The 16,763-nt window shown below is 37.0% G+C and overlaps 1 protein-coding gene across 2 annotated transcripts in view; it reads left to right on the forward strand.

The window, feature by feature from the left end:
* Nucleotides 1–8,141, forward strand: part of LOC307157240 (NLR family CARD domain-containing protein 3-like) — a 41,000-nt gene extending 32,859 nt beyond the window's left edge. Inside the window, exons 7-9 of one of the 2 annotated variants that reach the window (XM_079869096.1) lie at nt 3,400–3,573; nt 5,436–5,482; nt 5,982–8,141. In XM_079869096.1, coding sequence (XP_079725222.1) covers nt 3,400–3,573; nt 5,436–5,482; nt 5,982–6,523 — 763 coding nt within the window. In that variant the 3' untranslated portion in view covers nt 6,524–8,141. Of the gene's footprint in view, nt 1–3,399; nt 3,583–3,792; nt 4,467–5,435; nt 5,483–5,981 lie in introns of those variants that run through there. The other variant, XM_079869097.1, reaches the window with a different exon arrangement.
* Nucleotides 8,142–16,763: the final 8,622 nt, after the last annotated feature.

Here is a 16,763-nt window from a genome sequence, read left to right on the forward strand (position 1 = left end):
TAGCCTACTTAAATTTTATTTATCTGCAAAATTATGTTGTATACTTACAGTTTTGCACAATATATGTTCTCAAAACTACATACACCCTTTAAAAAAATAAAAAAATAATACATTTAGCAGTTGTTTAGCAGGGTCTGTGTAACCTGTTCTGAAATGGTTTTATTATCATCACAAGATCACAATATAGGGATCATACAAACGATTTATTTTTAAAATTAAACATTTTAAAATTCTATGATTTAGTGGATTACAAGGTTACATTGACAATGTATAAAGCATATTATAAAATGCTGCCTGATAAAATTTTGAGTATGTTTGAGAAACGTTATTGTAAGTATGAGTTAAAAGGAACATGTTTGTTTAAAAAACTGAAGGTACGAACAAATATTAGATGCAGAACTATCTCTGTAAAAGGAGTGAATTTATGGAATTGTTTGCATATAGACCTTAAATTGACACAAACAATAAGTGGATTTAAAAGGCTCATAAGAAACAAGATGATATTTCATATAGATAAGTTTTGGGTAATCAATTTCTATGACTTTGTTGTTCCAAGTGTTTGCAAGAAGAGAATTGAGCACTGTTTGACTGTGAAAATTGAGGGATAGGCGTTAATAAGCCTTGAGCTTCAGCCTATACCCTTTGGTTTAATCAAAAGTTATGTATATGAGGAGTTGAATATTTGTTATTGTATATTTGTTAGTGATAAACCAAATAAACTAAATGAAATGAAAAATTATAATATATATCGTTATCACAAGAGGCTGCAATGTATATCACAATATAAATTTTAGGCCATATCGCCCAGAAACCCGTTCTCAAAGACTTACTTTTATAGTCATTATTTGGGTAGCACACATATTCTGAATGCCTTCGGCAGAATTCAAATGAGCCATTTTAATCTAGATTAATTTCAAAATTAATCTAGATTAATCTAGATTAAAAAAATTAATCTATGCCCACCTCTAATATATATATATATATATAAAGAATTAAAAATAACAGAAATGAACAGTGACAATATATACAAAAATAACAACACTGCAAAAATGACAATCACAATCCAACATCTAACGTTAAAAATGACTAATATTATCAGGTAGCTAAAAATGTGATAGCTTGCAATGTGCTTGATCATTATACAATCTGATCGCCGTAGGTACAAATGATTTATTGTACCTTTCTGTTCTAATTCTCTGTTGTAAAATTCTACCAGTTGACCTATTACTTCTCATAAATGTATGATGGAGAGGGGGAGTGGGGTCATTGAGGATTTGGTCAGTCTTTTTTAAGATAAGCTCATTGTACAGCTGAGCTGCCGACACCTGGTCAAGTCCGATGATCTTACTGGCCATCTTGATCATGCGCTGCAGTCTCTTTTGGTCCTTAACATGCATGTTGCCAAACACACAGATAAGGCCAAAGGACATAACACTCTGGAGGAGACTTTTATACAACATTACAATAATGTGTCTGTCTTTTATTATGTAGTTATATAGAAAAAAATATATAGTTCCCTAAGGAAGTACATCCGCTAATGCATTTTCATAGTTTTGTTCAGTGCACATTCATTAAAAGTTAGTTTAGAATCAGTTTCAAAGTCTCCCAAGTATTTATAGGTTGAGACCCTCTCCACTAATTCACCATTGATCTTAGAGGGGGGAACTATTATTCTGTTTTTGCTAAAATCTATGACCATCTCTTCTTATTGATTTCAAGAAAATGATCAGAACACCACTGAGTGAAACCCTGTAATTCCATCTGAAATCCACTCACAGAAGAAATGTCAGACTTTAAAAAACCAACCAGTGCTGTGTCGTCAGCATATTTAAAATAGGTGTAGGCTGAAGAAGAAGCTTGACAGTTATTGATGTATAATGTGTATAGCAGTGGTTCTCAATTCCAGTTCTCGTGACCCACTGCTCTGCACATTTTGTATGTCTCTCTTATCTGACACACTCAGTTCAATTCATGGAGTCTCTCCTAACGAGCTGATGATCTGGTTCAGGTGTGTTAAATAAGGGAGACATACAAAATGTGCAGAGCAGTGGGTCACGAGGACTGGAATTGAGAACCACTGGTGTATAGGACTGGCGACAGAACGCATCCTTGTGGTGCCCCTGTATATTTATAATTTTTGTGGATGATATAAATGACTACAGTCCGTCAAGAAGTCATAGATCCATAAATTCAATTGGGGATTTACTCCCAAATGCACCAATTTTCTCACCAGCAGGTGGGGTTGGATCGTATTGAAAGCGCTGCTGAAGTCAATGAACACAATCTTGACCAGGCTCTCAGCATGCTCAATGTGCTCATGAGTGCTGTTAATCAAGGATAGCAGCGCATCCTCAACACCTCTCTCTGCACGATAGGCAAATTGATTCGGGTCTAAAAGAGGTGAAACCTCATGGAGAAGTTGTTTTAAAATGATTTTTTCCAAACATTTCATAAGTGCAGAGGTAAGGGCAACAGGGCGCAGATCATTGAGTTCCTTAGGTCTATTGTTTTTAGGCACAGGCACTATTAGGGATTGTTTCCATAAATCCGGAACGACATCTGTATCTTGTGACAGCTGGAACAACCTATGAAAGGGCTGTGCCAACTGATCAGCACACACCTTTAGTGTCCTGCAGCTGATACCATCAGGTCCACAAGTAATATTTAATTAGGAGATTAGTAGTAAGTAATTAAGTAATACGTAATCTCTGTGATCGTTGCCATCAGGCCCCTGCTGATCTACTACATATGTTTTGGTTATGTCCATCCTTAACTTCTTTTTGGCTATTAGTGGCTATTTGGCTATTATATTAGTGACAAAGAGACAGATTGAGCCTTGCCCTTTGGTTGCACTTTTTGGACTTTCTCCAAATGTCACTGGCTTGTCTGGAAATGCTGCAAAGGCTTTTGCCTTCTCAAAATTATTAGCCAGACAGCGTATTCTTCTGCTATGGAAACAAAATCTCCCTCCATCTTTTGATGACTGGCTGAGAGATGTTATGAGCTTCATATCTTTTTTCACTATTCTCCTGCATATATATCCTGGTATTATTCTATAAGTTCAATAAACAGATTTAAAAATAAAACATTTTTTGAAGATATTTAAGGGAAATTAAGAATTTATTAGCAAGTAGCAACTATAATTCATGGTAAATTAATGCAATTGAAATACAAATAATTATTTATTTTGAAATATTCACACATTCACTGTTATTTGTATGACTGTTCATGCTTCTTGTCTAAATGTAAATTTTATATTTTCAATTCAAAATAAAGTAATTAAAAAAAAAGTCATTTATTCTTAGATACTTTTGGGAAACACAGCCAAGACCAGTGTGTGATAGCAATGTCTGATTGCCAGACTAATGTCATGTGGACTGTTGCTGTATGTCTTTGTAGATTGTCTGGCTGTATGGTGACAGAGGAAGGCTGTGGTTATGTGTCTTCAGCTCTGAGTTCAAACCCCTCACACCTGAGAGAGCTGGATCTGAGCTTCAATCACCCAGGAGATTCAGGAGTCAAGCCGCTCACTGATAAACTGGAGGATCCAAACTACAGACTGGATAAACTCAAGTATGTAGAGCAGAGTTCTCAAACCGGTTCCACGGAGGGCCTAGTGTATGCAGGTTTTTGGTCTTTCCCTTCAATTAGTGCCCAATTAAGACCTAGACTACCAGGTGAGGGGAGATCTTAACCAATTAGTGACCTACTCAATCAGTTTGGTTCAAGGTAAAAGAGAAAACCTGCATACACTAGGCCCTCCGTGGAACCGGTTTGAGACCACTGATGTAGAGCATGAAGAGTTGATTAAACAACTCCAAAAACAGCATTTCAATCTTCACTTATTACTCACATTACTACATTTACAAAAGTTCTTATTGAGAATTTACAGAGGATTAGCTCTAGTTATGCTACGAGCTGTTGAATGCTTCATTCTGATTGGCTGACGAACATTATAAGGTGTGCAGTTATTTACAGTAAACGCACAGGTAAAGTAGTTCTACGCAGGTCTTGACTGCATTACAGTTCCATATCACTTTACAAAATGATTTCAGTTATTTCAGAGGTCCTGACAGCCTACAACAGCAGAACAACCAAAACCCACAAAGACAAAGAAAATATAACAAACAACAGGATATTAATCCCAAACCATTTCCATGATTTTCCTACAAAAATAAATTATTCACTTTATTATTCACATATAAAATACAATGGTAAAGCCATCAGGGCCAGGAGATTTGCCATTCTGAAGTGAATGAATTGCCTCTTGTACTTCTGTGGTAGACACAGTCCAAATCATTTGTGGAGACATCGTTAACGCAGGGGAATATTAGTTGATCAAAATTTTTGGGCCATTCCACAATTTTGAGTTACATTCTGATGAATTTTAGGGACCAGTCTAGATGCACGGACACTTCGAGATTGAAAAAGCAAGTGATTTGCCAGCTTTTTCACCAAAAAAAAAAAGAAAAATGCTGCCTAACGCTCAACAATTGCTTTTCAACTTTGTGAGTTAGAAGTAAGCTACACTTTGAATGAAATTGGAGACGTTTTTTATAAATTGTGGGTGAAGGGGTCAGAGAATATTGGAGGTGCAGTTTAGAAAGTTAAATATTAACTTTTCTGCCATCCTGACATTCTCAGATCTCCTCAACTGACACACATGCAATTATTAGTCCATGGATATAGGTTTTGAAGGCCTCCCACAGTGTGATGCTACTAATAGAAATATTGTAATTTATTTCAATATATATATATTTAAATGAGATGTGAGGAAATATTTGAAGTTGTTTTCAGAATGTAAATGTGAACTAAATCTCCATTGTTTAGAATAAGTTCTGGCTTGTGTAAACCTTAAATCCAAAGAAGGGCATGACTGGAGATGATGGTGCGTTCAAGTCCTCCTGGGAAGTTTTTGTTTACGACGGCACTGCGTTCAAGTCACTTTCCTCGGAGTAAAATGGCAGTGTACTTTCTCTAATTAATTACACAAAAATACAGCAAGGTTCTTAAACGCTATTTCTAGTGTTTTTATGTTTTTAATTAATTTATAAAGCCACTGCAAACTTTGTCGTTACATATTACATTGTTATATTATAATGCTATCATATTCTGTGTAGGCAATTAGCTTACTTCGCTGTAAATAGAAAAGCCTGACAATATCACTGCTAAATACCTTTAAGTATTGTGGTATTCCACCATGTTTCTCACTGACACACCCACAACTAAATATCAGGGCTTAAAGAAAATCCTGAGTTTCCCACTCGTATTTACGATATTGTGGTGGCGTTCATGTGTGTTCAACTCTTAAATACGATCTTTACGAGATGACTTGAACGCACCATGACTATACTATGATAGTCACAGGAATTGACAGTGTATCATTCTATCATCCAAAAGAAAAGAAATCAATCCTGTCACTGTGTGTTTTGTAGTGTGGATCATGGAGGAGAGATCAGGGTTACAGCAGGACTACGAAAATGTACGTCTACACACACACACACACACACACACACACACACACACACACACACTATATAAACAGTGAACATGATTACTGTGTGATTGTGTGTGTTAAACATGCTCTCTCTCTCTCTCTCTCTCTCTCTCTCTCTCTCTCTCTCTTTCACACACACACACTTCTGATGATCTGTTGTGATATTAGTACGAAGTGTTTTGAAAATGTAAAACTTGCTTGTGAAAATTGTGGCAAAGCAATTAAAAAAACTGTAAAAGATCAGACAGTTTCATAATTCCTGATTACAGAAATATTTGAACACAGGAATCCTATGTTTTCTGTTTGGTAACCATGGCGATTTCAGTCAGAACCTCATTCAGGACAAAAGCTGTTACAGAATGATATTTCTTTAGTGCTTTATTATCATTGGTTGCTTACAATCCTAAATGAACTAGTCAGATCTGAAATGAAGACTCAAGATAGAAAGTTTCTGTAATTCACTGATGTGTTTTCTCTCTATCAGATTCTCATCAGTTCACTCTGGATCTGAACACAGTGAATACACACCTCCTTCTGTCTGAGGAGAACAGAGAGATTACTCGCACTGACACAGAGCAGTTGTATCCTGATCATCCAGACAGATTTGATTATGAGCGTCAGGTGTTGTGTAGAGAGAGTGTGTGTGGACGCTGTTACTGGGAGATTGAGTGGAGTGGACGTGTGTTTATATCAGTGTCATATAAGAGCATCAGCAGGAAGGGACGGGGTAATGAGTGTCGGTTTGGATATAATGATCAGTCCTGGAGTTTGATCTGCTTTTCTGACAGTTACTCATTCAGGCACAATAACATAGAGACTGAACTCCCTGTAGAGTCTTTCATCAGGAGAATAGGAGTGAGGAGAATAGGAGTGTATGTGGATCACAGTGCAGGAACTCTGTCCTTCTACAGCGTCTCTGACAGAAACACACTGAGCTTCATACACACAGTCCAGACCACATTCACACACACACTCTATCCTGGGTTTGGGCTTTATTCTGCTGAATCATCAGTGAAACTGCGTTGATGAATGAGAATAGACTGATGAGAGCTTCTACCCATAATGCTTTGAGCTGCATGATAAATCAGTGACAGTGAGATGTTCTAGAGTCTCTTATTGTCTCTTCATTACATTAATAACACAGCTGAACTTCTGTCAGTGAAATAAAGAGAAACAGACAATGATACACAGAGAAGAGAGAGGAAATATGAGACACAATGAGACTCACTGAAACATGTCTGGATGATACGAGCAAAACTAGACTTTCAACTCTAAACTCAGTTTAAGACATTCAGAGATGTTTTATCTGAACTTCTCGGATCTGTTCAAAACATGATTCCTCTGCTTTGGGTTATGTGTGTATTATTAAAGACGCTTCTGCTGTAATATATTGTGTACTGTTCATGAACTCGTTCATATTTTGGGCGAACGTGAACGGAACGTACTGTATTACTGCCTGATGAACGTTACAGTGAACTTGTTCATTCTGGTGTCTGTGCGCCAGAACGCCACGCTCTCTCAGTTTAACTTCGTTCAATAGAGTGCCAGATTTCTATAGAGCCTTCCAGGCGAAAACCCGGCTAAAACACACCTTAAACCGGCCTTAATATGTAGCGGAAAAAACACCCAATCTGGCAACACCAGCCACCAGTGTCTACTGACTCTCTTGTTCGATCTCGTTCATCAAAATGAACAAATCTTTTTCGAGTCATTTCGTTCATTTAAAGGGCTTTAAATGTTATGCTATTAACTGGCAAATTCCCAGAACACATCCACCTACGCAATATTGTTCATATTCTGAATTAAGGAATCATTATAATCCAGTCAAAAATGGTTTACAGGGAACATATTACTTTACCTTCTGAGTCTTTCGTTTATTTGTCACGTGACAGACGCAATGAATGGATTGTTCATGAACGACTCATCACGTTTACGTTACAAATCAAATCAAAAAGCAGCAAGGAGGCATCGTATGATCATTTAAACGAGTTTTATGACAAGGTCGGTGAGGATTGGGAAAATCTGATGCATAGCTTCAGTGTTAAAACTGATAAAATAATTGTCTGTGGTTCTATATGGGCTGTGGTAATAATTTTGAAAAATATCTCGCAGCAACATGGAAAAAAAGAACTATGAACTAGTTCATTTTTTGAACTGTGAACTTAGTTCAAAATTTTCAAAAATGACCTATGAACTGAACTAGTTCATTTTAAAATTTGTGAACTGAACTTTGAACTAGTTAATGTAGAAAGTGAACTTTCCCAACACTGCCTGTTACTGGGGGTTTCTGGATTGATCTTTATCTTTTTATTATTATCTTTGTTTTCTCTCTTTTATTTTGTCTCTCTATTGCTGTGAAAATAAGACATATTCAAGACAATGAATCAATATCACAGTTTGTTGATCAATTCCTGTGTGAATGAAGGATCTCATGATTCTCTATAGAAACTGTACATACTGTAAACACTTGATCAATTATTGTAATATAATCCAGTTTACTTTAAATAAACCTCCTCCTGAACAGAACTGAATTACAGACCTGCTGTTATTGATAAAATGTCTTATCTTGAAGTATGATTTTGGTCATATTGCCAATCCCACAATGACACACAATATGAACTTTTCTTTATATATTCATACACTGATTTAACATGTATATTTAACTTGTTAACAACATTTGTAGCTATTTGCATATCAATACTGTAATATCTGGTATAAATGGTTTCTCCACCCAAACATTACAGTTTTGCCTATTAGACAGAATCTCACACTCTTTCATTGCCAGTTATTAATATTTTCTGGGATGGAAAAGAAAAACAGCATCATGTGAACAGGACTTTTATTTTGGTCTGGGTGTGTGATGTCATCAGGCTGCGCCGCGCTCCTGCGTCTGTTGTGATTCAGCTGCCGAAAGGTTTGTGTTTTTATGCATGTAAAGTGTTTAAATCAATGCAAACCGTTCAGTCAATTCAATTGTTTTTACACATGCGAATTCACCTCATTCAAATGAGCGTATTGAACTGGTATGAGTGCTGGAAGAGGTCAAAATTGATTTTAAGACTCTATTTTCTGCTATTTTCCATCTTATTAGCACACAAATAATACAATTTCATTATTTTTTTAAAACATGACTTTCAATTTTGTTTATTTTTTATTATTTTAATGTTTGTAGGCCTAAATATGATTTACATTAATTATTACATTTATTCGTTCATATTAATGTTAATTATTATTCAACATTAATTTAAAAAAAAAATTGTTCATTTTAATGTTTTATATATATGATACATTAATTATTATACTTTATTAATTAATGTTAATTACATTTGATATTAATGTTAATTGTCATACATTAAGTTTTTGCATTTTTATTGTTGATTTTAATGTTTGTATATATAAAGTATTCATTAATTAATATACATCATGTATAATTTATTTGTTTGTTAGTTTATTTATTTATTTACTTACATGTTTCATGTTAATGTAAATGACAAATATGACACAACAGGCTTTTGGTGGCTTTTAATCTGTTAATTATCATTGAATATCATATATGAGCTATAAAAACCTGATCTATGAAATATACATTCATAGCCTACCTGATGTATGAAACACTCAAAAAACACACACACACACACACACACACACACACACACACACACACACACACACACACACAGTCCTTCATTAATGTTGGTCAAAACACTGTAAAAGTGAATCAACACGCAACAATGCCACAATTGTCTAAATCTCATAATCATTTGTTAATAAACAAGTATTCATTACTTCAATGATATCATTGTATCTACATACATTTTTAGCTAACTGTGTGATTTTGAATTTGTGCATTTCTGAAATACGTAACTTAGACAGTTACATTCCCATAGAGATTGTTATTTTTAAAGGCCTGTTATTTCATGGATCCATCCAAAAGATGATCTTTTATTCCTCCTTTTAGACAACTTTAGTATGGGTGTGTTCACTGTTCATGCTAAGCACTGTAGCTGGACATACTGTACATATCTGTCTATATGGTTCATACTGAATATCCATATTTATTCTGTTTTTCTTATAATATATTCTGTTAGTACACTAAATATATGCTAACATTATAATAGTTAGCATACTATTATAATGTACATGTTGTTCATACATTGCTCATATTACTTAGCCATATTTATTATATATATATATATATTTATTCACAATGCACTTTTCTGCTTTTTTTTTTTTGCACTTCTGGTTAGATGCAAACTGCATTTCGTTGTCTTTGTACTTGTACTCTGCACAATGACAATAAAGTTGAATCTAATCTAATGCAGTAACAAACACTTTTGTCTTGTACAATGTACAACTAGTCAATTACTACTTGTCTACCAACAGAGGCGTTGTCTACCGCTGGTTGATGAGTTGTTCCTCTTTTTGGTCTATCTGTCTCTGGGTCTGGAGGAGAAGGATCTAGCGGACTGCTTCAAAATTCATCAGTCAGCTGTTAGTAGAACAATTAGAGCCTGGACTAATTTCCTGTACAGTTTTGGGTGCTGTGGGCATGTGGATGTCCCCTGATGCAGTCCGTGCCATGATGCCGAGTGTGTTCAAAAGGTACTCTGACACACAGGTGATGATAGTAGACTGCACTGAACTAAAATGTCAAACCCCTTCCTCACTGCTTTAGCAGAGTGAGATGTCCTCCCAGTACAAATCTCACAGCACAGTAAAGGGAATGATTGGTGCGTCACCTTTGTGTCAGCACTGTACTCGGGCTCTGCTAGTGATAAAGAACTGTTGAAGCAGTCTGGAATCATCCCTTTACTAGATAAAGACATGGCTGTAATGGTTGACAAGGGCTTTACGGTTGATGATTTAGTACTGGGTAAAGTACACAGACCACCTGGGGAAGAACTCTCAGCTGTCTCGTGAAGAGGTTTTAGCTACTCAGGACATTGCGTGGCTGAGAATAGTTTGATTCCATCATCCCTCTGATTATAGCTAGGAGTATCAGCCAGCTTTTTGCAGTAGCCTGCCTTCAGTCGAATTACCAGAACAAGCCACTGGTCAAGGCTTGGGCCAAATAGATGATCTATTGTAAACCACCTATTGCAAATACATTTGCACATGAAGCACGATTGACAAATGTATGCATAAAATGTTTTTATTCTGTCAAATAAATGTTATGCCCAGTACCTAAAAGTCATACGTTGGACTAGCATGTCTTCTTGGGCACAAATGACAAAGTCACACCATGCCATTCCTGTCAGCATAAGTTGCCAGTACTACAGATGGTAACCAACCAGAATGCCTATTACCGCTGCGCCAGCCGGCGCGGCAAAAATAAACCAGTCACATTTCAAAGTCATTCGCGACATGACCGCCAGGTGGCGCAAAGGGATATTGTGCAAAACAGCAGCAATTGCTGCATTTTTTTTTCAATTGCCGTAAGTGGGGTAAATGTCAATTAACAGTAAGGATGAAATACTACAACTATGGTGTAGCGTATACGACTCTGGGTAAATGTGAATTAGCTCAAGGATATAGGGAATTTTGTAAATATTAATATTCATAACTCATGGTCATAATAATTCAGAAATCGCATGTACATTTTCTTTATCAATTATCGAGATTACCTTGTTCTGTAACTGGTCTGGTCATCCATCATTCGTCCCGCGAATAAATTTAAGATTATCACAGTTAAGAAGGGGTATCTATTTACAAACTCCAATAAAGTTTATGTTCTGGCCACGAACATTAAACTTTCTGAGTTTATTAATTAAAACTACTGAATGTAGTCTAATATCGAGCTTGTAGCTTAGATCTTTTAGATTCATTGACTTATAAGGTAGGCTTTATACAGAGACAGTGAAAAGTATTCCATGGATTTTAATAAATGTAAAACTAGAGATTAAATGAGCTACAACCATAAACGTACGTAAAAATGCGAACAATAAACAAACAAACACTTAACCAAACAATAACATAAAACATAACATGATCAGAATGAAATGAAAGAAAGAAAGAAAGAAAGAAAGAGATAAGAGATAGAGGGTAACTTAATTCACAGACCTACAAGATAGACACCAGGAGTTCAGCGTTTAGATTTGAGAGATACTTGCGAGCTGTTGTACTCTTTCAGTGCGATGCTATTAAAGAGGCGCGCGTGTGCGCGTGTCCGGCTGGTTTGCGTCTGGCTTCGTCTTCTGGGTCGTTTCGCAAGACGATGTAAAGGCTCACTTGAATTTAACGTTACCGGAAAATAAGATTCATCTCCCGGGATGGGAGAGGTTTAAAGTCTTTGTTGCAGCGACGGCAGGCTTTTACATGACGCGGGCCATGTGTCCCAGAGGCCAAGGCAAGGCCTGTCCAGCTGGAGCAGCGCTGCACGTGGAGAAGGAGGAGGAGGTCAGGGACCGGAGAAGCGAGGAAGTGGGATCAGCGGGGTCGATGAGAGAAGAGAGAGAGGAAACAGGGTCTCTTGCTTTTTAAAGACATCTGTTTACGCCTTCTCTTTGGAACGACAGCGAATCAGATCTTCTGATCTGACGCGGGAGAAGTCTCTTTGTGTAAAGAAAAACACGCCCCCTTTTACCATATGTCTTATGAGGGAAAGGATTCATACTTAGAAATATGATATTTCCTGGAACAAATGCATATTATTGTACTTTGCAGTCAAGATTCGTCTCCGTGAGATGGAGAGGATTACAGAGATATAAAAAAAAATAGAATATAGACGTTGTAGCAATGCACAGATACATTATTATGCATTAGTATAGGCATTTTAGTTCTATTAATGTTACAATAGGACATATATGCTTTCCTATGGTTTACACACTTCTTAACACAAAAAGGGATATATTTTAGTACATTTAAAAGCGACTTTATTGGTGAAAAGTCTTTTTCCTGTGGTGGGTTTCTGTTTGAAAGTCCACGAGTGTGTGTGTGTGTGTGCGTGGAATGTCACGAGCCTGTGAGGTTGGGGGAAACACCAGCCAAACCGGCGCTGGCAAATTGCTGCGTGGCTATAAAATCACTGGGGGTCCACGCTGAGCTCTGGGGGGTTTTAGAGGGGATTCTTAAAAACAGGGTTTCCTTTGAGACTCAAATGTCCCTCTGGGGAACAACAGATTGCAATTTTGACAGTCCATGGTAGACTTAAGAGGCACCATGAACAGACTGTTGTCTAAGGAGACAATGAAGGATCTGTTTGGAGACAAGGATTCACTAATTTGAACAGCATATGACCGCATGTCAGTCATTGTCGCTACAATGGTAAACAGAATAGAACATTTTATAAGGCCAGAAAAATAGAATAACAAGTTAAAAAGAGACGATAACAATATAACCTGTATTTCATATTGTAGGCCTAGACGTCGGTGGGCGACAAGCCTATTCCCCGGGGAGCAGTGCGATAAAAAAAAAAAAAAAAAACACAAAAACAAATTAAATACCAAAAATAACAAACAAAAGTAAATTGTGTGCAATGAAGCTGATTATTTGTAGACTACTATTCTATTGAGGAATGAGACAAATGAAGAGCGCTTTTCGTTCGTGTGAGCGAACACACATTGGAACGTTTGGGCATTTCGCAAGGAGTAAAGCCATGGCCGAGTGGTAGAACGTACGTTTCGATCATTTAGATGACACGGGTTCAAATCCCGATATCCCGAACCAGCTTGGACTACTGTAATTTTTATATTAGCCTATTAATGCATTTTATAGCCTATTATTGATGCAGAGAGATTTGTCTAGTTTTAAAACTCTGTTACACCATAGTTTTTTGCTTATATTTATAAAATAAAATTACCATGCATTTCCATTTTACACTAAGGAAAAAATATTATACAATGACTTTACTTCTGTAGCCTATAATAATTCCAATCATAATTTCAAAAGCAGTTCTGTTAAAAAAATGCTAATTCAATAGACTATATGAAATATATAAAATAAAGATATGCAACAGGCACGTTTAAACGACAAACAATAAAATCAGAACCAGTATTCTGTCACGTTCGTGGTTCCAGTGGCCGTAATGCATACACAGCTTTTCAAAATGTCACAAAGCGTTTTGAGATTGTTTTGAATGAAATGTTGAAGTTTATAATTAAGTGTTTTGGCACACCACGACGAGTGGCGCTATGCATTGTTCTAAAGTCAGGTTTTATTCTGGCATGTTGAATGAGAGTTCGACAAACGAACACACATTGGAACGTTTGGGCATTTCACAACGAGTCCAGTCATGGCCGAGTGGTAGAATTTACATGTCGATCATTTAGATGACACGGGTTCAAATCCCGAACGAACTTGGACTACTGTAATTTTTATATTAGCGTATTAATGCATTTTATAGCCTATTATTGATGCAGAGAGATTTGTCTAGTTCTACAACTCTGTTACACCATAGTTTTTTGCTTATATTTATAAAATTACCATGCATTTCCATTTTACACTAATGTACAAATATGATACAATGACTTTACATCTGTAGCCTATAATAATTCCAATCGTAATTTCAGAAGTAGTTCTGTTAAAAAAAAAATTATATATATATATATATATATATATATATATATATATATCAATGCTAATTCAATAGACCATAAAATATATAAAATAAAGATATGCAACAGGCACGTTTAAATGTTCATGGTTCCAGTGGCCGTAATGCATGCACGGCTTTTCAAAATGTCACAGAGCATTTTGAGATTGTTTTGAAAGAAATATTTAAGTTTATAATTAAGTGTTTTGGCACACCACGACGAGTGGCGCTATGCATTGTTCTAAAGCCAGGTTTTATTGAAACATGTTGGCATGTTGAATTAGTGTTCGACAAACGCGGCGGCGCGTTCATTTGGATTTATTTTTCTCTTAACAGCTAAAATAACTTAATAGGCTACTCTGTAGTTTTTCGGTCATAAAGATAAGAGTAGAGTAGCCTACATCGTTCATCGTTTAGCTCAGTCACGATACGAAATCGGCTATGTCTAAAGCCTGATCATGTAATCCATATGAAACCGAGAGGTACAGAGGATCTACTCAAACATGTTTAGCTACCATGTGAGCGCTTCAATGAGGAAAGGACAAGGAAAGGGTGAAAATCTCGCTCTAATTAAATGTAGGCTAAATCACCCTGAATTAAATTGTAAAAACAGATCAAATAATGTATTTGTCAATGTTGCGATATTGTTTAATTTAAGTTCATAATTTTTCTATTTAGTTTAACAGCAGCACGAATACATGTGTTAACTGCCAAGTCATGCGTTTCATCTCTCAGAAAACCACAAAAAATTACATTTTCCTTTGTTAGTACAGGTAAATCTTCAAATTTAGGAAATATCCAGTGATGCAAATCCTCCCAAAAGGTATAAGCAAATTTACAGTCATAAAGCAGATGTTCTGTGGTTTCAATCTGATCAACACAAAAGGAGCAACAGTTCACATCAAGACCAACTCGACATCTTAAACATTCTCTAGATGGATAAACTCCATTCAGGGCCCTATTTTAACGATCTGAAACGCAAGTATCAAGCGCAAAACGCAAGTAACTTTGTGGGCGGGTCTTGGGCGCTGTTGCTATTATACCGGCGGGATAAATGACTCTTGCGCCCGACGCAAATCTAAAATGGGTTGGTCTGAAGTAGCTTCATTATTCATAGCTGTGGTTTGGGCGTAACGTGAAATAAACCAATCAGAGCGACATCTCACATTCCCTTTAAGAGCAGGCGCACTTGTTCTAAAGCGGATTCCTATTATAACGGCGGATTTGCCAGGCGCGCACCAGGAGCGGTTCACAGCCAAGGAGAGCAACGCTCTCGTCAGGGAGGTTGGGGATGGAGAAACCCACCCAAATTATCTTCGGTTAAACAGGCGTATGATAATTTGGGTAAATGTGTAAGCTAGATTTATGCCTATTATGTATGCTTTTATAATAAACTATCTATCTATCTATCTATCGTAATAATGTATGATTTGCAAAAATTAAAACTGCTGCTTCTGTGTAGATGAGAGAATTAAAGTGTATGCGCGTTGTGCACACTCTACATTGTTTATGGCCAAGCATGCGGCCTTAAAATAGCATATGAATAACATGCGCAACGCGCCACTGACTTTAAACTAGTTTTTTTCAGTCAGTGGCGGAATTGTTTTCTAAACCTGTAAAATAGCACGAGGGAACGTTTGCGCCGGAACACGCCTCCTCTTTGCGCTGAACCGCCACGGGGAGCGCAAGTGTATTTCTTAGTTTACCAACGTGCTTCTGTGGAGGGAAAAGTCCGCTGTGTGCGGGTGCAAAATAGGAATGATACGTGATGATGCGTCGGTGTACAAAGTCAATTGCGCTGGGTGCAAGATAGGGCCCTCAGAGTTTTAAAGTGCATTTGCTTTGCTTTTGGCTCCTCTCTTTCTTAACCCCCTGAGGTCGGCGGTATCGCCGGCGATACCAGCTCGCTTTTTTTTTATCAGTGTAAAAGAAACTCATAAATACTTTGTTGACTTTGATTTTCCATAGGAGTTTCATACATCAATCGATTCTGTTAAATGTGTATTATTTTTGTGTATACTCACAATAAAAACAAAGTGTTGTGCTTTTCGCCAAATAAAGAAAAATAAACACGAAGCGAGTTCTGCCTTCTCTCTGTCCGTGTAGTCCATTCTGAAACGCGTCCGAAAATGAATCATAACTCAGCGAATACTTCTCACACAGACACGTGATATATGTCTTTATGAAGCTTGAAATCTCTTCTTTTAAATGAAGTAATTTATATAAAAACAAATGTTTTCAACTCATGTAATCCGTTTGAAAGCAAGGAGAGGTACCGTTTTTCCTTCTCCCTTCATTATCTCTAAATGAGCTGCGGCCGCCCCGCCCCCGGCGCGATTCACATGTAAATAGTTAGGTGATCTAGTATGCATCGCATACGCCCCCCGATCAATGCCATAAAAACACAGTTTCTTCATCAGACTTACTGATAGTTCATCGCGTTTTGAGTATGGCACGCTTCTCCGGCTTCTCCGCCCTTCAGATGATTCTGGACAGCGAGGAAGAATGCACCTTTTCCTCAGAGGAAGATGAAGACTCGGACGACAAATGGCAGCATTTTGAAGAGCGAATTGATCCCGCCTAGGACTGTTTGAAATGTAGTGATGTGTCGTTCGCGAACGATCCGTTCATTGCGTGCATCACTAAATGCGTGCGGTCTTTATGGCTCATCAACAGATACTCGCGGCGACGCTGTGATATTTCTCTGTCCTATGGACCATCAACAGATATATACAT

This window comes from Squalius cephalus (genome assembly GCF_949319135.1).
Source record: "Squalius cephalus genome assembly, chromosome: 4".
In the NCBI taxonomy this organism is placed as follows: domain Eukaryota; kingdom Metazoa; phylum Chordata; class Actinopteri; order Cypriniformes; family Leuciscidae; genus Squalius; species Squalius cephalus.